The following is a 21,094-nucleotide window of genomic DNA, read 5'->3' as shown; positions in this document are numbered from 1 at the left end:
CGCTGCCCAGGCGGGCCTCGAACCCGTGGGCTCAGGCAATCCACTCACCTCAGTCTCCCAGAGGCGCGGGATTACAGGCTGAGCCACCGAGCCCGGCTTTTTGTTTTCCCACTCTTAACCTTTCTTTCAACTCTTGCTTGTTCCAGCCTTGCTCAAATATGCTACCAGTAGCGTTCCCTGAGCCACTCTCTTCCTACCCCCACCCTGAGCTTCCACAGGCCCCTGAGCGTTCCCTATCCTGGTCCTGGCCCTGACCCCTCTGCCTGTGCCTCTCTCACGACAGCCCTGACTATTCTGGTCTGGGCTTCTCCCTATCACAACCCTGACCACGGGGCTGTCAATGTTTGGGGGGGTATACTTGTCACTCTACTGAACTGGAAGCTCGGTGAGGGACAGGATCAAGGCAACACTGTGTTCCCAGCATCAGTGGTAGCACAGGATGGCCCAGAGGAGGTGCCCAGGGAGTGTGAGTTGATTGACCGAAAGAGGGTTCCTGATAACTGTTCAGCGACTGAGGCAGGGCTGTGGTCACCCAGCATTCAGGAGGCCCCTTACCAGGCAGAGCTCCAGCTGGTCACAAAGTGCGTAGAATTCCTCCAGGCACTTGTCAAAGCGCTGTATGGGTCCATCGCTGCTCTTTCTACAGATTGGGAGAAGAGGGTGAATGAGGAATGGATTTTCAGTCTCTGGGATACCAGTGTCTCTCCAACCAAGAGTCCATCAGGAAACCAGGGCAGGCCCAGGAAATCAGAGGCAGGGCTTGAAAGTAGGAGGGGTGGGGTGGGGAGCAGGGAGAAGAATTTCGAAGACTGAGGTGGTCATAGGATATTCTGGGAAAGGGGGCTGCACTCACTGTCCGTTATCGATGTTAGTGTTCTGAATCAAGTTCTGGGCTGCAACCTTCATCAAAGTCTAGTTAAAAAAAACAAAAAACAAATGACGCGGAAGACGGAGAAACAGAAGAGGATATCTCAGGCAGGCCTCTTCTTCACCTTCCCTTCAGACACTCCAGAGCAATATTCGTTTCTACTTCCGAGCAATCAGCACTGCTCCTTTCCCAGAGGCCCGCCCTTACCTAGGGTTCCCGCCAATAACCTCCCGGACAGCGCTTAGGCTCCTTCACCTAAAAATCGCGGGCAGAATCTCCGTAAAAGCCAGTCCTTTCCTCTGGTTTTCACGAGCAGCGCCCGGTTTCTCCTTTAAACTATACCCTTTCTTCCACTCAAGTTCTGGCCGATCCCATTCTCAATATCAGTGTTGATTTCCACCTCACGCTGTCAATCCAAAGAGCTTCGCTTTGGCTTCGCAACAAAGAGCAAAAGTCCATTCCTCTTTCCTGTCTAGCAACCTGTCCGAGTCCCTTAGCCCGCCCCGCTGGAGCCAGACTGTCACGACCCGCTTGCTCGCGGCTCATCACCTGTAGACTCTCCTTCAGCTGCGGGATGAGCATCTTATAGCGCTGCACGGGATCGAAGTCCTGTTGCTGCTGCTGCAGGAGCCCGCTCTGGGCAGGACCCACCAGCTGTGCTGGCGGTTGCGTCTGCTGCTGGGTGCCCGGACCGCCAGCCGAACCAGGACCCGAAACGCCAGCAGCTGAGGAAGCCGCTGAAGTCTGCTGCTGGGACGCAGCCATCTTTCTCGCTTACAGCGCCGGAAGTGCGTCACAAGCAAGTCTCCCCGTTTTTCGCGTCCCGGGCTCCAGGCCCCGGTTGCTAGTTAGCTCCGCCTCCCAGACAATTCAGCCAATAGGAGGAAGGGAGGTGCCCCACCCGCCAACTCTCTCAAATCCCACGTCCAGACGGAGTTGTGTTTCCACCAGTCGTAGGAGCGCCTCTCCCGCGCTCCGCCCCTTGCCCAGTCGCTCGCCAATCCGCGCGTGGTTCCGATCCGGACTCCATTTCCCCGAAGGCCTCGCTGCCTGAGGCGGCCTGTCGGGGCCTCGGCGTCTTGGCGGCGGTTGGTGGAGCCGGCGCTTCGGGCCCGTCCCTGGTGCTGCCTGCGTGTTTACCTGCGTCTCGCCGGCGGCGCTTCCCGCCCGCCCACTTCACCCCGCCCTTCCCGCAGAGAGCGGCGCCCGCCGGAGCCCGGCCCCTGATCCGGCGCCCCCCGAGGTCGGCACGCCCCTCCGCGGCTCCCTGCGGCTCGGCGAGGACCCCGTCCGGGCTGCCGTCGCCTCGTCGCCATGGCGCCCACCATCCAGACTCAGGCCCAGCGGGAGGACGGCCACAGGTAGGCGTCACGCCGCCTGGCTGTACCGCCTTCCTGTCTAGGTGCGGCCAGGCGGGGCACCGGGCGAGGGTTTCTTCTGCACGGCGCCACCAGCCCCCCGGCCTGTCCGTGACGTCACGGAGCGCGCACCTTTGGCGAAGGGGGCGGGCTCCTGCTGGGACGCAGGTGTTGCCCCTTCTCCCCTGCGTCGAGTTTGGGAATTTAGCTCCTGGAGACTCTCCAGAAGGGCTTGAGCGCATAGACCCCGCCGGTCAAGGTTTGGAGACCCCTCTTGCAAAAACGACTGAGTACGTGGTTCTATATTCAAGCGCTTGGAGACGTCTCCTCAGCCAGGCGCGGTGGCTCACACCTGTCATCCCAGCACTTGGGAAGGTGAAAGCGAGAGAATTGCCTGAGCCTAGGGGTTCGATACCAGCCCGGGCAACTTGGCAAGACCTCTACAATAAATTTTTAAAAATTAGCTGGGCTGGTGGCGTGCGCCTGTAGTCCCACCTCGTCGGGAGCCTGAGGCAGAAGGGTCGCCTGAGCCCAGCAGGTCGAGTCCGTGGTGGCTGTGAGCGTGCCGATGCACTCCAGCCTGAGCGACAGAGACTCTGACTAGGAAAAAGGAAAAAAAAGAGAGACATTTCCTCCAGAAGGGATTCAGCACTTGTCCTCCTTCGTTAAAGCATCTGGGGTGTTTCCTCCAAAAGGAATTGAATGGTCCGCCCCCTCCGTTAAAGCACTTGGAGCATGCTTACCAAAAAGGATCAGTATTCGTTCCCCTTCCTTAAACCTTTTAAAAGCTTGGGGAAGCCTTTTCACTCTCCTGTCAGTCCCTCAAGTCCTCTCCCTTTTTTTTGAGTTGAAGTCTCACTCTGTCACCCAAGCTGGAGGGCAGTGACACGCTCCTGGTTATCACAACCTCTACCTGCTGGGCTCAGGCAATCCTTCCACCTCAGCCTTCCAAGTAGCTGGAACTACAGGCACACGCCACCATGCCTGGCCAATTTTTTGATTTATTGTAGAGATAAGCTCTCGCCAAGTGGCCCAGGCTGGTCTTGAACCCGCGGACTCCCAAAGTGCTGGGATTACAGGTGTGAGCTGCGGCGCCTGGCAGCCCTCTCCCCTTTTATTGATGTTTCTTTCTTCCCCACTAGGCCCAATTCCCACCGGACTCTGCCTGAGAGGTGAGCCCCAGGCTGCCTTCCCAGGAGGGGTGGGACAGTGGGGGCTGGGAGTGGAGGTGGGGCAGCAGGGGCCCGGTTTTGAGCTACTGTGTTCCCAGGTCTGGAGTGGTCTGCCGAGTCAAGTACTGTAACAGCCTTCCTGATATCCCTTTCGACCCCAAATTCATCACCTATCCCTTCGACCAGAACAGGTAAGACTGAGATCAGTGATGGGGAAACTACCCAGAAACGTGAGCTCCTTGAAGGCAGGCTTGTTTTGTTGAGTGCTGTCTCTTCGGGGCCTAGCACACACTTGCCGTTACTTAGTATCTGCTATGAATGGAGCCAGCAGCGGTCAGGTCCCTTCTAACTGCAGAATCAGCCTTCAGACTCCAACCTGGGGACACTCCATTCTGACTGAGCTCCTCCCCAGAGTGGCTTAGCCTCTGGGAAGCAGGGCTATGAGGGGTGAAGGGGAAGCTGGAAAACACAATGGTATGTTTCCCCACCCAGGTTTGTCCAGTACAAAGCCACTTCCTTGGAGAAACAGCACAAGCATGACCTCCTGACTGAGCCAGACCTGGGGGTCACCATCGACCTCATCAACCCTGACACCTACCGCATCGACCCCAATGGTATGTGGGGAAGACAGGGAGGGTGTGCTCTTGGTCAGCAAAGGCCAGGCCTGGGCCTCCCTCATGGTCTTCCCGCCCCCTCGCTTCCTCTAGTCCTCCTAGATCCAGCTGATGAGAAGCTTTTGGAAGAGGAGATTCAGGCCCCCACCAGCTCCAAGAGGTAAGGAAGTGTCAGATGGCCACTGGGGACTGCTGGCGTAGCCTCTGCAAGCAGGAGGGCGGTGGAGTCCTGAGGTGCCTGATGTCCTTCCCCAGATCCCAGCAGCATGCGAAGGTGGTGCCGTGGATGCGTAAGACAGAGTACATCTCTACTGAGTTCAACCGTTATGGTATCTCCAATGAGAAGCCTGAGGTCAAGTAAGTTACAAACAGGAAGGGAGGGAAGGGGGAGATTTCAGATATGTCCAGCAGCCCCTAAAGGTCTTTTTCTTCACTCCTAGGATCGGAGTTTCTGTGAAGCAGCAGTTTACCGAGGAAGAAATATACAAAGACAGGGATAGCCAAATCACAGCCATTGAGAAGACTTTTGAAGATGCCCAGAAATCAGTAATCGAGGGACTGGGATGGGGAGAGGCAGACAAAAGTATGGCTCCAGAGCTCCTCTTCACTCTGTTTTTTGTTCCACCAGATCTCCCAGCATTACAGCAAACCCCGAGTAACACCGGTGGAGGTCATGCCTGTCTTCCCAGACTTTAAGGTCAGGCCCTGGGTAGGAAGCAGAAAGGGATAGCCTCCCATCTCTGCCTGTTGTAGTCTAACCCCAATGCCCTCCACCTCCCTAGATGTGGATCAACCCATGTGCTCAGGTAATCTTTGACTCAGACCCAGCTCCCAAGGACACCAGTGGTGCAGCTGCGTTGGAGATGATGTCTCAGGCCATGATTAGGTAAGCGGTCCTGTTGCTCACCTCACCTCACCTCGACCTGCTTCCTGTTGCCCCTTTGCCCTCACAATTCACTGTCCCTCCTTTCCCCAAACCAGGGGCATGATGGATGAGGAAGGGAACCAGTTTGTGGCCTATTTCCTGCCTATAGAGGAGACGCTGAAGAAACGGAAGCGGGACCAGGAGGAAGAGATGGACTATGCACCAGATGATGTGTGCGTGGGCTGGGGTTAGGTTTTGGAGTCCGAGAAGTGTGTTCCCTTTTTTCCCTTATAGGGAAAAAGTTGGGCTGACCCTGTGCTTTCATTATCAGGTATGACTACAAGATTGCTCGAGAGTACAACTGGAATGTGAAAAACAAAGCTAGCAAGGGCTATGAGGAAAATTACTTCTTCATCTTCCGAGAGGGTGATGGGGTTTACTACAACGAGTTGGAAACCAGGTATTTGGCACACTCCTATCTGAATAGCTGGAGCTGTGCTTCTCAAGACCCTGGGGGATGCAAGAGCCACCTTAGAGGCCATTTGTACTTAAGGATTTGTCACATGCATTCATAAGCAAGAGGAGCAGATGCTTGGTCATGCACATGGCCTGGACTTGGTTACGACACAAGAGGCCAGAAAAAATCTTAGTGCTGGAGACTTTTAAGGCTTATATGTAGGGTAAACAGCCAAATTTCCCAATGATAGTAAGAGATTTGATGTGAAAATATAAACAAAATATGGAGTAATATAAAATTAGAATGAATGTCCTAAATGAAATGCTTGTTACCCAAGTTAAAAAATGTGACCCCAAAACGCTTTCCTGATAGCTGAAAGCTTACTGCTGTGCTGGGGCCCTTGGTGTAAGAACTGGGAAAGCTTATCTTGAGTTTCTGTCTAGAGATCACATATTCTGATCCCATAAGCCAAACAGGAAATGTAAAAGGCAGCAGCAGCTGGTGGGGTCTGAGTGACCTGGACCTCAGGGCAACTTTGGAGGGGTGTAACTCACTTTTAACCCACTGTTGCTATGCTATGGGGAAAGCTCATAAATACCTGTTTTTTCAGAAATCCTGATTTGACATCAGTTTTTTGGCAGTGTTAGGAACTATTTTACATATATAGTCCTGTGTCACAGGATGACATTTCAGTCAACAAGACTGCTCATGGCGGTTCCGCAAGATAGTAATACCATGTTTTTACTATACCTTTTGTGTGTTTAGATACAGAAATGCTTACCACTGTGTCACCATTGCCTACAGTATTCAGTACAGTAGCACACTGCACAGGTGTGTAGCCCAGGTGCAACAGGCCATAGCATAGAGCCTAGGTGTGTGGTAGGCCAGCCCATCCAGGTGTGTGTTTGCATGACCTGTTTCTCAAGAGCATACCCCTGTTAAGTGACAAATGATTGTATACACTGTGGGAGTGCTCACCTTTCCCCTTCTTTGCTCTCAGCACCTTTAGTCTCCCTTATTCAGCCTGTATTTATTCTGGTGCACTCTGGGCTAAGTACTGATGGATAACAGAATCAGACCAGACCCCTCACTGGAGAGCAGTCTTTAACGACATCTTCCATCCTTCACCCCAAACTCGCCTGCTACAGGGTCCGCCTTAGTAAGCGCCGGGCCAAGGCTGGGGTTCAGTCAGGCACCAATGCCCTGCTTGTGGTCAAACACCGGGACATGAACGAGAAGGAGCTAGAAGCGCAGGTAACAAGAGCCCTGGCTCAGGGAACCATGGGATGGACTGTGGTGGGTGAGGAGAGGGACAGAGGTCCAACAGAACACTCCTTCCTCTCATTCCAATCCTGCTGCTTTCAGGAGGCACGGAAGGCCCAGCTGGAAAACCACGAACCGGAGGAGGAAGAGGAAGAGGAGATGGAAGCAGAAGAGAAAGAAGCTGGGGGCTCAGGTAGAGCTGGACAGGCCAGACTCTGGGAGGCCTGGGAGGGGGAGACTGGGTCTCACCTCTCTGCTCTTTTCCAGATGAGGAGCATGAAAAGGGCAGCAGCAGCGAGAAGGAGGGCAGTGAGGATGAGCACTCAGGCAGTGAGAGTGAACATGACGAGGGTGACAGGGACGAGGCCAGTGACAAGAGTGGCAGCGGTGAGGACGAGAGCAGTGAGGATGAAGCCCGGGCTGCTCGTGACAAAGAGGAGATCTTCGGCAGTGATGCGGATTCCGAGGACGATGCTGACTCTGATGATGAGGACAGAGGACAGGCCCAAGGTGGCAGCGACAATGATTCGGATAGTGGTAGTGACGCGGGTGGCCAGCGGAGCCGCAGCCGCAGTCGCAGCCGCAGTGCCAGCCCCTTTCCCAGTGGCAGTGAGCATTCAGGCCAGGAGGATGGCAGTGAAGCTGCAGCGTCCGATTCGAGTGAAGCTGACAGTGACAGTGACTGAGTCGCAGGGCTTTTGGGGCTGGCACAGACACCATTATGAGCAGGAAGGCCCTTTTCTAGTGGTCTTTGTGAGCCCTTCATGTGTTTGCCCCCCACCCCAAACCTTTCTTGTTAATAAAGCCAACTTCTCTTTACTTCCCCTCCTTGCCCCTGTGGTCTCATTCAGCCCAGCCCCCCACCCCAGGTGCTCAAGGACCTCAGCTTGAGGCATAGAAACAAAGGCCACAGAGGCAGGGCCACTGGGTTTCCCACAAAATGTATCACGACAAAGATCAGAATTCTTTTTTTGTTTTTGTTTTTTTCCAAAATAAGCCCAGACCATTAAACAAGTGAAACTCCAACAAATAAGTCTTCTCCAACAGCGAGAAAAACTATACAGTTACTCAAAGCTGATTCTGCCAGTGGGGCTGGGGACAGAAGTGGGTGGAAAGGCGAAATCATGGAGGAGGGCCTGGGGAGGGTGCTGGAGTGGGAGGGGTCAGGGTCCTGCCCATCAGAGTGGGGCCGCCTGCGTCCTGCACACTCTGCTGTCAGGTGGGCGGGAGGGGGCAGCTCTTGCCTCCCTTTGTATGTGAGGTGTCCCTCACCACCTCCCAGTGCCAGGCAGAGTCAGCTCACCCTGATGGGGAGTGAACAAGACAGGACTGGCTGGGGAGAGGTGAGGGTCCCAGAAGAGGGACACCCTGCTGATTCCAAACGAGGTGGCCTGTCCATCCCACTTCCCGCAGCTAGTGGGAGGGGGACTGGAGAAGCCCTGGGAGCTTGAGGGGAATGAGCAAAGGCACAGAAACATGGAGGGGCCGGGGTGGGGGACTTGCATAGGTTGATGAGTGTGCAAGAGGTACATAAATAAACCTGACACCCCACCCAGCCCGGCACTGGGAGAGGAGGTGGGGACCCAGAGGCAGGTCCCCGGGGCCACCCTGCCCCCTGGCTTCCCCCTCCCTGGGCTCAGAGCAGAGGGAGGGCCACAGGCCAGGAGGACAGGGGCAAGAAGGTCTAGGGAACGGGGAGATAGTGCAGGGAGGGTGGTGGTTTTAAAATTTTTTTTTTGGTTTTTTGTTTTTTCCCAACATTTTGTATCTTTAATAACATACACAATGGTTACCAGCCATATTCATAACAAAAGTTATTCATAAAATGTATCTAAAAATAACATTTTTTTTTCCTTTTCGGTGTGAAAAGCTTGAGAATGTCCCAGTGAGGTGGGAGGGTTCAGAGGGAGGAGGAGGTTGGGACGGGGGACCCTGGCATCCCCACAGTATGAACCCCCAAATTCCCTCTCCACCGGGGCCCCAACACAACCCCTCATTAGGAATAGGGATCAGAGGGTCTGTCTCACTCTGGGACTGGGACAAATCTCTGGGTTATGATATAGTGTTCCACTAAAGTGAGGTCATGACATAATGGGGGGTTGCGGAAAGGTTGAAAGAAAAGGTGGGGTGGGGAAAAAAACCAAAACCAAACAATCCCCTTTCCCTTATTCCTTACCCCCAAGTCTTTGGACAACCAGACCTGGGAGCGGAGAAGGGTGTGTGTTGGTGGGGGAAGGGGATGTTAAGGCAACAGACTTCCTGACCTCACCGGCTGCCCTGGCTGCCCACCTTCCACCTCTGCATCTGGGGAGCCAGGGCTGGAGGAAAACGGGGAAGGGCTCCAGGGTCTGGAGGAGGGGGCTCTGCCCTCTCCCCGCATAAAGTCCAGGCTCCCCTGCCACTGTCTTGGCTCAGAGAGAAGCCTGGGGGTTCTAAAAATGAGAGGGAATGATCAGAGAGAAAAACCGTTAAGAACTATATAAATATGTATCTTAAATAGGCCTAAGAAATTAATTGTAGAGAATCTCTGGTAAACAGAGCAAAGGGAGGTGAGGGGGAGGAAGGTGGCTCCTGTCCTGGGGAATGCTGGGGAAGGGGAAGAAGGTGGAGCAGGGAGAGCGCCTCCTCTCTTCACTCCCCTTCTCCCTGCTCCTCTCAAATAACATTCTGGAGAGCAGGGTCTCTACCCTGCTCATTTCACCCCAAGTGTCAACCGTGTATGAGCAGGCTCCACAACGTAGTGGTCAGTTGTCTCTGGGGAGTTTGCTCCCGCGGGGAGAAGGGGCAGGTGGTCAGTGGTCTGGAGGAGGCCGGGGCAGGATGGGGCCAGGTGGGGAAGGAGCAAGGGAAGGAGAGGGGCAGGCAGTCTGGCCAGTCCCTGCCCCCTTTATCCTGGCTGCCCCCAACTCCCCCGGCCTCAGCAGAGGTCCCTCGACGGGCCTGGGAGTGAGCAAGGCATGTGCCAATGTTAAACAAAAGTTAAAATGGTGAGAGAGTAGAAAAATATTAGAATGTATAGCTGAGCCAGCCCACCCTCTCGCTGTCGCAGAGAAGCCCGTTGGGGGTTGGCCCCCGCCCGCCGCCCGGGGAGCCTATGGGTGCGCTGGGCTGTGGGTCCTGTCAGATGGTGGAGGTTTTGTCTGTCCCATCTGTGGTAAGAAAGGGAGGAAGGGAGGAAGATCAGGAGCTGGCGGGAGGCCCAAGAAAAGGCACTCAGGTAGCCTGTCATCCCAGTCAGGCCCTCCCTGGAGTCTGGCCTCCCCTAGGGACCCTCAGGATGTCTCTGAGTTGCTCAGTTCAGAGGTGGAGACGCTGGGTAGGTGGGAGCTGGGTCAGGGAAAGAGGAAATGCTCACCACCCAAGGCGTGTTCTGTCATGCTCAGACACAGAGACTCCAGAGTGGGATTGATCTCCAGGTCAGGTCCAGGGACCGGACAATCTGGGTGGGAGACAGGAGAATGTAAGTGGTGAGAACTGACAGGACCAGGGTGAAGAGTAGTGCTGAGGAGACAAAGGACTGGCATGGGGAAGCAAAAGAAGGAAGGGGAGGGATGCTGAGACTTCCAGGGGAAAGGGAGGAGAAGGCAAATCAGGGAAAAGGACACGCGAGACATGCACACACAGATGGAAGGTTTGACAGGGCAGAGATGGACAGAGAGAGGCCTGGTGTCACAAAGGAGGCAAAGGAGTTGATGATGAGGGCAGAGGTTTGGCAATGCAGAAAAAGCCCAACTTGCAGACAGAGGAAGTGATGTGAATCAGAGAGAACTTCCTGGAGGCCACACACAGGCTGTGACTATTCTGGCCACGGACTCCACGTTGCCTTGGGCACAGTCTGGACAATTGCCCTGGACATCAGGCAGCCCTGTGCTCCCTGACTGATGACCTGCTCTGTACTTGGTGCAAAAGCTAAATTAAAACCTTTCGCATCCCTACTTGGACTTGCTCCTGTGGGCAGGATTAATCCAGCCCACAGGAGCAAGGTGGGCAGGTGGGGCAAAGTAGGACAGCAGCCATGGGACTTGTCCTCAAACTGCGTCTCAAAAAGGGCCTCCTATTCTGGCATCTGGGAAACAGCCCACACCTCCCTGGGCAGACCTGACCCCACCCCACACTGCTTTAAAGCCCTTTCTTGGCCCTCATTGCCATCAGGAGAAAATTTGAGCTGTTTACCTGAATTGAGAAGACCCAGCTCCCATCGCCAGCCTCACCTTTCATTACCTCTCCAGGTGAACCATAAGCTCATGTATCAGACCGCCTTTTTTTTTTTTTTTTTTGTCGAGGTCTCACTGTCACCCAGGCTGGAGTACATAGCATGATCACAGCTCACTGCAGCTCAATTTCCTAGGCTCAGATGATCCTTCTGCTTCAGCCTCCAGAGTAGCTGGAACTACCTACGTGTACCACCACACCCTGCTGATTTTTTTTTTTTTTTGGGTAGAGTTGAGGTCTCTCTACATTGCCCAGGTTGGCCTTGAACTCCTGGGCTCAGGCAATCTGCTCCCCTCACCCTCCCAAAGTGCTAGGATTACAGGCGTGAGCCACCATTCCTGGCTAATTGTCTCTTCTTAAAAACAAGTGTTCTTTAGGCCAGGTGCAGTGGCTAACACCTGTAATCCCAGTACTTTGGGAAGCGAAGACGAGAGGACTGCCTGAGTCTACAGGTTCGAGACCAGCCTGGGCAACTTGGTGAGACCTCATCTCTACAATAAATCAGAAAATTATCCAGGCATGGTGGTGCATGCCTGTAGTTCCAGCTACTTGGAAGGCTGAGGGGGAAGGACCACCTGAGCCCAGCAGGTCGAGGCTGCGGTGGCCATGTGCGGGCCACTGCACTCCAGCTTGGGTGACAGACTCTGACTCAAACAAAAAGAATTTTCTTTGGGTGCAGTGCAATTTTCTTGGGCCTTGGGTCTGTAATCCCAGCACTCTGGGAGACTGAGGCAGGAGAATCACCTGAGCTCAGGAGTTCGAGACAACAGAGCAAGACCATAGCTTTATAAAAATAAAAGGCTGGGCACAGTGGCTCATGCCTATAATCCCGGCACTTTGGGAGGGCTGCCTGAGCCTATGGGTTCGAGAACAGCCTGGGCAACTTGGTGAGACCTCATCTCTACAATAAATCAAAAAATTAGCCGGGTGTGATAGCACGTGCTATAATTCCAGCTACTTGGAAGACTGAGATGGAAGGATCACCTGAGCCCAGCAGGTCAGCCTGGGTGACAGAGTGAGAGACTCCAACTCAAAAAAAACCAAAACAGCCGGGCTTGGTGGCTCAGCCTGTAATCCCGCGCCTTTGGGAGGCTGAGGTGAGTGGATTGCCTGAGCTCGCGGGTTCGAGACCCGCCTGGGCAGGCGAGACCTCATCTCTACAATAAATCAAAAAATCAGCCGGGCGTGGTAGCGCATGCCTGTAATTCCGGCTACTTGGAAGGCTGAGGTGGAAGGATCACCAGAGCCTATCAGGTCGAGGCTACGGTGGCCGGGAGTGGCCACTGCACTCCAGTATGGGCAACAGAGTGAGGCTCCAACTCAAAACCAAACAAACAAACAAACAAAAACACCAAACAATAAAAAATAAAAAATTAACCAGATGTGGTGGTGCGCCTATAGTCTCAGCTATTTGGAAGGAGGAGGCAGAGGACTGCTTGAGTTTGAGGCGGCAGTGAACCACTGCACTCCAGTCTGGGTGCCAGAATGAGACTTTGTCTCTAATATTAAAAATAAAAACAAAAATTCGTTTTGAAGTTAGGCAAGATCCCTCTGTTTCAGATTGGCAAAATGAGATTAATATTTATGCCTGAATACAAGGAGTTTGGAAGGAGGATTCAATAAGACAGTGTGGGAAAGCTGTTGGACAGAGCCTGGCACACAGCAAACCCCCAAGAATGGTTTTCCCCCCGACTCCTACAGTTCATCCATGTGCTCATTTAACATCATTTAGAGATGTTTACTGTGTGCAAAGCCCTGTGCCAGATGAACACGATGGATGGGCTCCCTGGGCTTCAACAGATGGCACTCCACATGATGTCATAAATTAAGACTGCCTACTGATTTGGCAGTTTATAACACTAAGAGCTTAGGTTCACCTGCAAACCTAGGCTCTCCCAGAGGCAGCCCATCCAGGTTAGCCTCATCTGTTTCTGCAGCTCCAGTGCCCAGCACAGGGAGGAGGCATCCCACCTCTTGCCGAGCAAGGCAGGGACCTGCAGCTGGCACCTCTCTATTCTCCCCTGGCCCCACTTCTGATCCTCCCCCTCCAGGGTAACCTGTGAGTAGAGGTCAAACAGCTGTCCAACCTCAAAAATTCCTTTGTGTAGAAAGTTCTTCTAATGGGTGAAGTCCACTGGGTCCTGTGTGGTCACCTGGCCTCTGAAAGAATGCGGTGGGCTGATGGGCAGGCTCCCCTGCACAGAAATCTCACACTTTGACTACCCCATCTCCTCAGTCACTTGCAAACTGAGAATTTAATGATCTTATAAAGAGATGGTGATAGAGACCAAGATGAACACTAAGATTGTGACACAGGGAGGAAAACACATGAGATAGGGTGAGGATCAGAGGTGAGAGAAGAAGATTCAGGGGGCGAGGTGAGGCAGGACCCAAGAGATAAAACTGAACAGAAGAGGAGAAAACCCTCCTGTGACAAGGAGATGGATGTAGAATGGTGGGAAGCATGGGGAAAGTGCCCAGGCAGTCAAGAAGGGACAGTGGTTATGAGACCCAGGAGAGAAGAGAGACGGCCAGCTGAGGGTGCTGGCAAGGCTGAGTCCCAAGGATGAGGCCCCTCACCTGGAGGGAACATGAGAATGGCCTGAGGTGACGAGTGGACCGGGAGCGAGTGGGTACGCTGTACAGAGCTGCGGCTCTGGCTGGGCATGCTGTTGCTGCCTCCGGGGTTGGCAAACCACAGGTTCTGCACAGGGCATGGGAAGAGAGAAAGTGGGAGGTGAGTGAGGAAGAGGCCCAGACCCAGGAGTGCTGGAGCTCATCCCCTGCACATCCCAAGTGGGGCCCAGATGCAGGGATACAGACACACACATCCCAGGCACTGCCACCCCAGCCCCAAGAGCATCAGGGCCTCTACTTCCAGCCAGCTCACCTGTCGGCCCTGGCCCCCAAGACTGGGGCTGGTGAGGGCATGTCGAGGGGAGACGCCGCCCCCAATGCCCGAGGGGCTCAGAAGGCCCATCCTGCCAGGTGGGAGGGCCCGGGGAGGCATTGGGAACTGTCGCTGGGTACGCCGGGCCACTCCCATCCCCACAGAGCCAGCTATGGGGAGCGAGTTGGAGCCGAATGCCCAGCTGTGAGAGAGTAGAAGGCAGGGTGTTAACTTAGGTGGATGGTGTCCACCTGCCCTTCGCTTCCTCACCTCCCCCCACCACTCCCAGGAGTGTGACAGAACATGAACTTGCTCTGACCAAGGATTCCCTGACCAGGTCACTGCATCACACACTCTGTCTCCTGCCTAAAAGGTAGCCCCATAAAGGAGACTGCGAGTATACAAAGGTTTCCTCACTGTGAACTCAAAGCAGTTCTCCAAACTTCAATTCTCCAGGGAGAGACTTCTGCTATCTGTGTCCTGTCAGAAGGGTCATCTGAACCCTCCACATACAGATGAAGAGCAGAAGGTACAGACAAGGGGCCGGCTCTCAGGACATGTGCTGCTTTTTGCCAGTTCAGCATCCTATCCTAGTGGTAACAATACCCTGATTTTCTTCTGTGAAAGTCTTCACAAGGTGACCATCATCCAGTGACGGAGTACAACTGGATTCCCAGCCCAGAATACCCCTCTAAGCACTGATCTGAGAACTGACAAGGTCTAGAAAGGGAAGGTCCCTGCACCCTGGCTGCCCACCTTACCCCTTCTGCTGCCGGTAGTTCTGCATCTCTAGGGCGGCTTTGCGCGGGAATGTCCGGAGGAGCTTCAGCACTTGCTGTTTCCAGGACAGCAGTCGTTTCTTCTGAGTCTCCGTGAAAGCCTAGAATTGGGAGAGGTGGTGGTGCTAAAGCAGGGAGGGTAGTGCTTCTTTCAGACCTCCCTTTCAGCCTTCCATTCATTCCTTCAAATATGTATCACTCATCTGCTCTTTGCCAGGCAATGCTGGGATGTAGAGGGGACTATGATTAAGGAGCTTACAGTTGGGGTGTTGGGGAGATACACATGCAATAATCACTGTGATAAGTTATCCCTACTTATGAGGGAGAAGAACAGGAGCCACAAGAAACCCAAACAAGTACAAGGGGCTTGTAAAGGCGTCCCTGAGATACAAATGTTTGAACTGACAGCTGAAGGGCAGTAGGAGGGTGGAGTACTGTTCCTGAGATGGATATGTACAAAGACTCTGAGAAAAAGCCTTTGAACCAAACACTGGGGATATATGAGCCTGAAAAGTGGGGCGTGGGTAGGTGCTGTGATGTTTGACAGGGCCACGTAAGGAATACTGGTCCTGGGAGTGATGGGGTAGCCTTTCCCTTCTCAGGAGCCTTAGAGAGGGCCTCACCTCATGAGTCAGGCACTTTTCGATGAGCTGGAGGTAACTGGTGATGTTCTCCTCATCTGGCCGGGACACCAGCAGCTGGGTGCACACTAGGGAACATGGGAAAGGACAGGAGGTTAGCCCCTTGCATTCCTTCTGCCATACTTCAGCTTCCCTGGCACCAGCTGGCTGGTGCAGAAGGAACAGGACATTCAGGCTGGATGAGTACCGACTATGTGCTAGGCACAGTACCTAGGTTATCATGAGGATATGTACGATATCCACCATAGTGCCTAGCCAAGGTAGATATGAAGTCAATAATACCTTTTTTTTTTTTTGAGTTAGAGTCTCACTCTGTTGCCCATGCTGGAGTGCAGTGGCACACTCACGGCCACTGCAGCCTCAACCTGCTGCGCTTAGGTGATCCTTCCGCCTCAGCCCTCCAAGCAGTTGGAACTACAGGCACATGCCACCATGTCCCGCTAATTCTTTGATTTACTGTAGAGATAAGGTCTTACCCAAGTTGCCCAAACTGGTCTTGAAACCCTGGACTCAGGCAATCCTCCTGCCTCAGCCTCTCAAAGTGCTGGGATTACAGGCTTAAGCTACCACATCCAGCTAATACTTTTTCCATCTTAACTCATGCAACAATCTTGCTGATATAGGTATCTGTTTCCAACAACACACTAGCCCATCTTCTGCTAGGGCTGATGATGCTTTGAAGGTAAGAGCTGTCATCCACCATGAGCCCCAGCAAACCTGAGGGTAGGGAGCCTTGTCACCTTCAGTCTCAGCTTTTTTTTTTTTTTTTTGAGTTAGAGTCTCACTCTGTCACCCAGACTGGAGTGCAGTGGCACGCTCTCGGCCACTGCAGACTCGACCTACTGGGCTCCAGCGATCCTTCCACCTCAGCCTTCCAAGTAGCTGGAACTACAGGCGCACGCTACCATGCCCGGCTAATTTTTGATTTATCATAGAGATGAGGTCTTGCCTAGTTGCCCAGGTGGGTCTCGAACCTGTGGGCTCAGGCAATCCATTCACCTCAGCCTCCCAAAGTGTGGGATTACAGGCTGAGCCACTGAGCCCAGCTAGCTATTCTTTACTGTTGGGAGGCCATGGAGGCCCACTGAGCATTAGGGATCAGAAAGGGCCATTGACCCTGAGACCACTAGGATGTGTTCGGGAGCTGTTGAGCCCATTCCCTCCCTCTTTTTTAACTTGGCACTGCAACCAGAAAAGGCTCCTGCTGGCTCTAACAGAGGACTCTGAAACCGGAATGAACACAGCTAAACTTGGGAGTTTATTGTTCCCATTTTCCACGGTTTAGGTTTTTGCTTTTTAACAATTTACGTTCAACTTTGAGTCACACTGAGGAGCCTTAGTGCAGGTCACAGGTTCTCTTGATGTGATTTTAGAAATTTATAGATATAGGTTTTAGGGAATCATTTATATAGATTGAAAAAAATTTAGGTAACCATTTTATTATAGAAATGTGGTTAGTTTAGTTTGATTTAGGGGGAGTCAGTAAAGTTTGAATTAGGCCAGTTGGTGTTAGGAGAGTGTAACCATAGCAGCAATTGTTTTAATAGAAACTAGTTTGAATTAGCACAGAATAGTAGAAGTTAATAATTCATTATGGTGGTTTCGGGTTTAGACATTGAATGATGTTATTTCAAGATGATGTAGTTGTAATACAATTAAGGGCACATAAGAAACTGGTTTGGGGAACATTACTCAAGCATAAGAAACAAAAAGACAATTTGTGGTTGTTCTTCCTCATGTATGAAGAAACATTTGCTTGCGAGTGGGGGTTGTCCTTTGAAAGTGGAGGGTGTCCTTTGTGCACCCAAACCTGTTCATGTAAAAGGCACATGCTACCTTTTGTCTTTTGTGATGGTAACTTTGCAAAATTTAGGGATAAAAGTCATTGTATTTTGCAATAAATGGCTTCTGCTCAATACTGAACAGTAGCCCAGTCCCTTTCTTTCTCCCCTAGTCGCCTACTCCGTCTCACCTCCAGGAATCTCTGGACCTTGCTGGAGCAGGACGCCCGCAGTTTACAATGCTCCAGTCTCCAGGGGGCTTTAAAAAGTACTGCTCCCAATCATCTAACTTGGATTTGATCCCTGATACCTTGGTTCACTTGGCTTTCTGGATTTCCTATTAGGCCCTGGCCAGTCTCACCTTTGCCCATCACCCGTGTAAACTGGCTGGGGATGTCTCCGTCGGCGACGGGAGCCGGAGCAGGCTCGCTGCCATCACTGGAAGCTGGAGCTGGTGGAGGGGGATAGCTCTCTGCAGCTGGAGGGTCCTTGGCCTCAGTGCCCTTGTCTGTGCCGGGGTGGGCTAGGGAAGGCTCAGCACCTGGCAGCGGTGGCTCCCCACGTCCCCCATCCTTGGCAGTAGGAGCGGCAGCAGTGGCGGCCACAGTGGCCTGGAGGACGCTGTAGGCTTTGATGGGGGTGATGATGATCTGCTGCAGTTCCTGCAGAGCGTTCCGCAGGTTCCCACCTTCCAGCACATCCTGGGGGGGGTGACAGAGGCCCGAGTCACATGCAACCCTCACAGCCAGGTACAGAGAAGATCTACACAGGGCTGGGTTGGGAGGGGTCAGATAGGGCTTAGAGGAGACTGGGGAAGACTTGAGTTCCAGCACACAGAGAAGACAGGTAAGTGCACCACAAGTCCACTCACAGAGATACACATTTGCACATACACGTTTCCTCTTTCCTTTCAAGATGAAGTCCCATGGAACTCAGGAAAAGGAAATCTAATGTAGGGGTCTCAGGGACCCACTAAAGATGAAACCAGAGTTTTAGACCAACACATCAAGGGGGGAGAATTAAAAATGGAAGGCCAGCGGCAAGGAAGGGGAAACAGAAATGCAAATAAAGGCAGATCTGGAAGGAGAGTGAGTAGATGGGAAACAAATGAAAAGAGAGATCATGCACACAGACAGACACTCTGCTCCACCTGAAAGATCAGTAAAAAATGGAAAAGGGCTGGGTACAGTGGCTCATGCCTGTAATCCCAGCACTTGGCGAGGCAGAGGTAGAAGGATTGCCTGAGTCCAGGGGTTTGAAACCAGCCTGGGCAACTTGGCGAGAACTCATCTCTACAATAAATAAAGAAAAAAAATTAGCCAGGTGTGGTGGTGCACATCCGTGGTTCCAGCTACTTGGAAGGTTGAGGTGGAAGGATCACCTGAGCCCAGCATGTCGAGGTTGCAGTGGCCGTGAGCATGCCACTGCACTCCAGGCTGGGCGACAGAGTGAGACTCCAACTCAAAAAAAAAAAAAAAGAATAGAAAAAAGAAATGGAAAAGCAAAAGGGGAGAGAAGGCGCAGAGTCAAAAGACAGAGAGATTCTGGAATCACAAACCAGGACAGAGAGGGAAGGCTCTTAGCCACCAGAAAGTAAGCCCTTTGACCGCCAGCTTGTACGTGCTCCCTGGGGATGGGGCTACGGAAGGTGCTCTCCAGGGATGGGGCTATGGAAGGTCAGACCTGAGGAGTAGAGTACCAATGGGTGGCTGCTTGGTCTTGGAAAGGTGGATACCAGGTCCTCACCTTCTCTAGGGACTTGAGGACGCTCTGCCTCTCACGCAGTTTCTGGATGCTCAGGGCTATCTTGTGGCGGGCACCTTTGGTGACATTCTGTGATAAGGGCAGAAGGGGATAGGAAGCTGGAAATGAGAGGTTGAGGTACTCGGGGGTGCCCAAATAGAGATCAAAGAAATAGGAGGCTTGGGATGCAAGGGGAATGCCAAAATGGAGCTGCCCCCAACACCTCCCTGACAGTCCCCACTTGGCATCACCTGAGACTCCAGGTGCTGCTCAGTCAGGGTCATCATCTCCTCATAGCTCATCTGCGAGAAAAGGGCTGCATACTTGTGCAAGCGGAGGCTCTTGAGCCACGAGGGCACATCTTTGGAAAAGGAGGGAGGGTAAAAGGAAGGTCATTAGGAGTTTGGTCCTGGAGATCAGGGCAAGGGGAGGGTTGTGGGGAGGGACCAAGCATAAACCACAGGTAGGCTTTTAAAATTGCAGAAAATCGGGAGGGTAGGGGAGGAACTCAAGGGTCCACAAGCTACTTCTTTATCTGCCTAGCAGGACCCTTTCAGGTAGCCTTTCCCGGGAAGGACTTTTTTTTTTTTAAAAGTTGGAGTCTCACTCTTGTCGTCCAGGCTGGAGTGCAGTGGCATGCTCACAGCCACCGCAGCCTCGACCTGCTGGGTTTGGGCGATCCTTCAGCTTCAGCCTTCCAAGTAGCTGGAATTACAGGCATGTGCCACCACACCCGGCTAATTTTTTGATTTATTGTAGAGATGAGGTTTCGCCAAATTGCCCAGGCTGGTCTTGAACCTGTGGGCTCAGGCAATCCTCTCACCTTGACATCCCAAAGTGCTGGGTTTACAGGTATGAGCCACCGTGCCTGGCCCTGGTCAGACGTCCTGTCTGAGTTGCTCGGTTGGAAATGTACTAGGATGACCTCACTGATTTATCCAAAAAGTCTCTCAGGAACCTCTGTTCCATCAGTTTCCTGTGATCTGGCTTCTTTGTCAGACTGGGGTTATATGAGGACAGGGGTTCCTCTCGCAACACACCAGGGCCTGTGAGGGAGGAGATGGGGTCTTTCTGCTCAGTCGTGAGCCCTAGCTACTCCCCTCAGACCTGTTCCCTCCTCCAAGAGGTAGGCAGGTGGCAGCTACAAGTTCCCTTTTGTCCTCTAAGCTCTGCAGAAGACTCTAGAGAAAGGTCCTGGTGCTGCCCTCCTGGTTGTACCTTTCATGCCACTGCCGTCCTCCTGGAAAGTGTTCCGGCTGGAGCCCTGCTCCTCCGTCTGCTCACTGCCAGAGGAGGCCACGCTGCTCTGGGGCGAGAGGGGTGCGTGGTCGGGCGTGGTGAAAGCAGCCCGGGCCCCGAGTTCTTCTGGACTCGGCCACTCACCAGGGGCCTGGGGGCTCGTAGGGATGAGTGACATGGAGCGCTTCAGCGGGCTAGGGTGGATTTGGCAGGGGAGACCTGCCAGAGTGGGAGAGAAGCAAAAGGTCAGGCTTAGGAATCTGACCACTGGAGACCATGCATCCCAGTCAGCACCATGATGGCAGTTCAACCTAATAATCTTCCAAGAGGAAAGGACCCTGAGGTCTGAGTGGAACTGCCTGCCAGATACTGCTCGTTCCCTCACCCCAAACACCCAACCCATCCGCAAGCTAAACCTCTCTACTTCCGCTGCCAGCACTCTGGTCCAAGTCCCCAGCATCCTGGGTGAGAATTACTGCCACAGCTTCCTCACTGGCCTCTTGCCTTCACTCTTGTCTCCTACAGTCCATTCCCTTCACAGCAGTCACGCTGACACTTCTAAAAATGCGATTCTGGCCAACCTGGTCTCCTGCTTAAATCCCTGTGAATTTCTTTCATGCTGAGAACAAAATTTAAGCTCTTCCACACACCTTAAAGGCTACATAGGACCTGGCCCCTGTTTCCTCTGACCTCTCATCTTCTGCAACTCACGACTTGGTTCATGCCTCTCTAGCCTTTGCCTTCTCCCAAACCTCCATTTGTTCCTGAAACACTCAAGTTTGGTCCAGCCTCAGGACTTCTGCACTTGTTCTTTCTTCTTATCTTTCTGATTTTAGCAGTTGGCTCCCTGAAGCCTCAAGTGGCACCTGTTCTTAGGCTTACCTTAAACTGTCTGAAGTCATTCCCCCCTCCACTCCCAATCCCACTACTCTATCCCATTACTGTCTTATCTTTCTTCCAGCCCTCATTACAACCTGAAATTACGGTATCAAGTTATTAGTTTATTGGTTTATTAACTGTGCCCCCTGCCAGAACAAAAGATCTGTAACAACAGAGACCTGTTCTGTCTTAAGCATTATTATATCCTCAGCAATTAGTGCGCCTGGTTCACTGTACGAGCTGTCTCATTAGCACTTGTAAATGAAGTACATGAAATGTTTTCTCAGTATCCCTATCACTGGGCCTCACTACCTCATGTTTTTTTTTTTTTTT

General features: G+C 52.8%; 3 protein-coding genes across 8 annotated transcripts in view; 1 reads left to right on the top strand and 2 right to left on the bottom strand.

Annotated features, from left to right (window-relative positions):
* MED29 (mediator complex subunit 29) overlaps positions 1–1,739 on the bottom strand; it is a 5,468-nt gene extending 3,729 nt beyond the window's left edge. The window contains exons 1-3 of the mRNA XM_008057586.2: positions 1,418–1,739; positions 854–912; positions 556–640 (exon numbers count right to left, since the gene is read on the bottom strand). Coding sequence (XP_008055777.1) covers positions 556–640; positions 854–912; positions 1,418–1,633 — 360 coding nt within the window. The 5' untranslated portion in view covers positions 1,634–1,739. The remainder of the gene's footprint in view (positions 1–555; positions 641–853; positions 913–1,417) is intronic.
* Positions 1,740–1,853: 114 nt separating this feature from the next.
* PAF1 (PAF1 homolog, Paf1/RNA polymerase II complex component) lies at positions 1,854–7,627 on the top strand. Of its 6 annotated transcripts, XM_008057583.1 has the most exons (14): positions 1,854–2,229; positions 3,369–3,398; positions 3,497–3,589; positions 3,891–4,012; positions 4,106–4,172; positions 4,268–4,369; positions 4,453–4,558; positions 4,641–4,709; positions 4,795–4,898; positions 4,994–5,110; positions 5,209–5,337; positions 6,483–6,588; positions 6,700–6,790; positions 6,865–7,422. In XM_008057583.1, exons 1-14 carry the CDS (start codon positions 2,183–2,185, stop codon positions 7,281–7,283), a joined length of 1,602 nt encoding a protein of 533 aa, XP_008055774.1. In that variant the 5' UTR covers positions 1,854–2,182; the 3' UTR covers positions 7,284–7,422. The 6 variants fall into 6 exon arrangements, with proteins under 6 accessions (XP_008055774.1, XP_021567772.1, XP_021567771.1 ...); XM_021712097.1 differs by lacking the exon at positions 3,369–3,398 and having other exon boundaries at positions 7,049–7,627; XM_021712096.1 differs by having other exon boundaries at positions 6,700–7,623.
* Positions 7,628–8,335: 708 nt separating this feature from the next.
* Positions 8,336–21,094, bottom strand: part of SAMD4B (sterile alpha motif domain containing 4B) — a 34,214-nt gene continuing 21,455 nt past the window's right edge. Inside the window, exons 4-13 of the mRNA XM_008057584.2 lie at positions 19,862–20,101; positions 18,895–19,004; positions 18,647–18,733; positions 17,262–17,601; positions 15,102–15,187; positions 14,461–14,579; positions 13,700–13,901; positions 13,390–13,513; positions 9,953–10,036; positions 8,336–9,746 (exon numbers count right to left, since the gene is read on the bottom strand). Coding sequence (XP_008055775.1) covers positions 9,718–9,746; positions 9,953–10,036; positions 13,390–13,513; positions 13,700–13,901; positions 14,461–14,579; positions 15,102–15,187; positions 17,262–17,601; positions 18,647–18,733; positions 18,895–19,004; positions 19,862–20,101 — 1,421 coding nt within the window. The 3' untranslated portion in view covers positions 8,336–9,717. The remainder of the gene's footprint in view (positions 9,747–9,952; positions 10,037–13,389; positions 13,514–13,699; positions 13,902–14,460; positions 14,580–15,101; positions 15,188–17,261; positions 17,602–18,646; positions 18,734–18,894; positions 19,005–19,861; positions 20,102–21,094) is intronic.

This window comes from Carlito syrichta, unplaced genomic scaffold (genome assembly GCF_000164805.1).
Source record: "Carlito syrichta isolate Samal-C Ts95f unplaced genomic scaffold, Tarsius_syrichta-2.0.1 Scaffold303067, whole genome shotgun sequence".
NCBI lineage: Eukaryota > Metazoa > Chordata > Mammalia > Primates > Tarsiidae > Carlito > Carlito syrichta.
This window is presented reverse-complemented; position numbering and strand designations above follow the sequence as displayed.

Bases quoted from the DNA above. Each gene is read 5' to 3' on its own strand.
- PAF1 (XM_021712095.1), top strand. From the start codon at position 2,183: ATGGCGCCCACCATCCAGACTCAGGCCCAGCGGGAGGACGGCCACAG. The intron at 4,173-4,267 runs GTAAGGAAGTGT...GTCCTTCCCCAG, and splicing joins GCCCCCACCAGCTCCAAGAG to ATCCCAGCAGCATGCGAAGG. The intron at 4,370-4,452 runs GTAAGTTACAAA...CTTCACTCCTAG, and splicing joins AATGAGAAGCCTGAGGTCAA to GATCGGAGTTTCTGTGAAGC.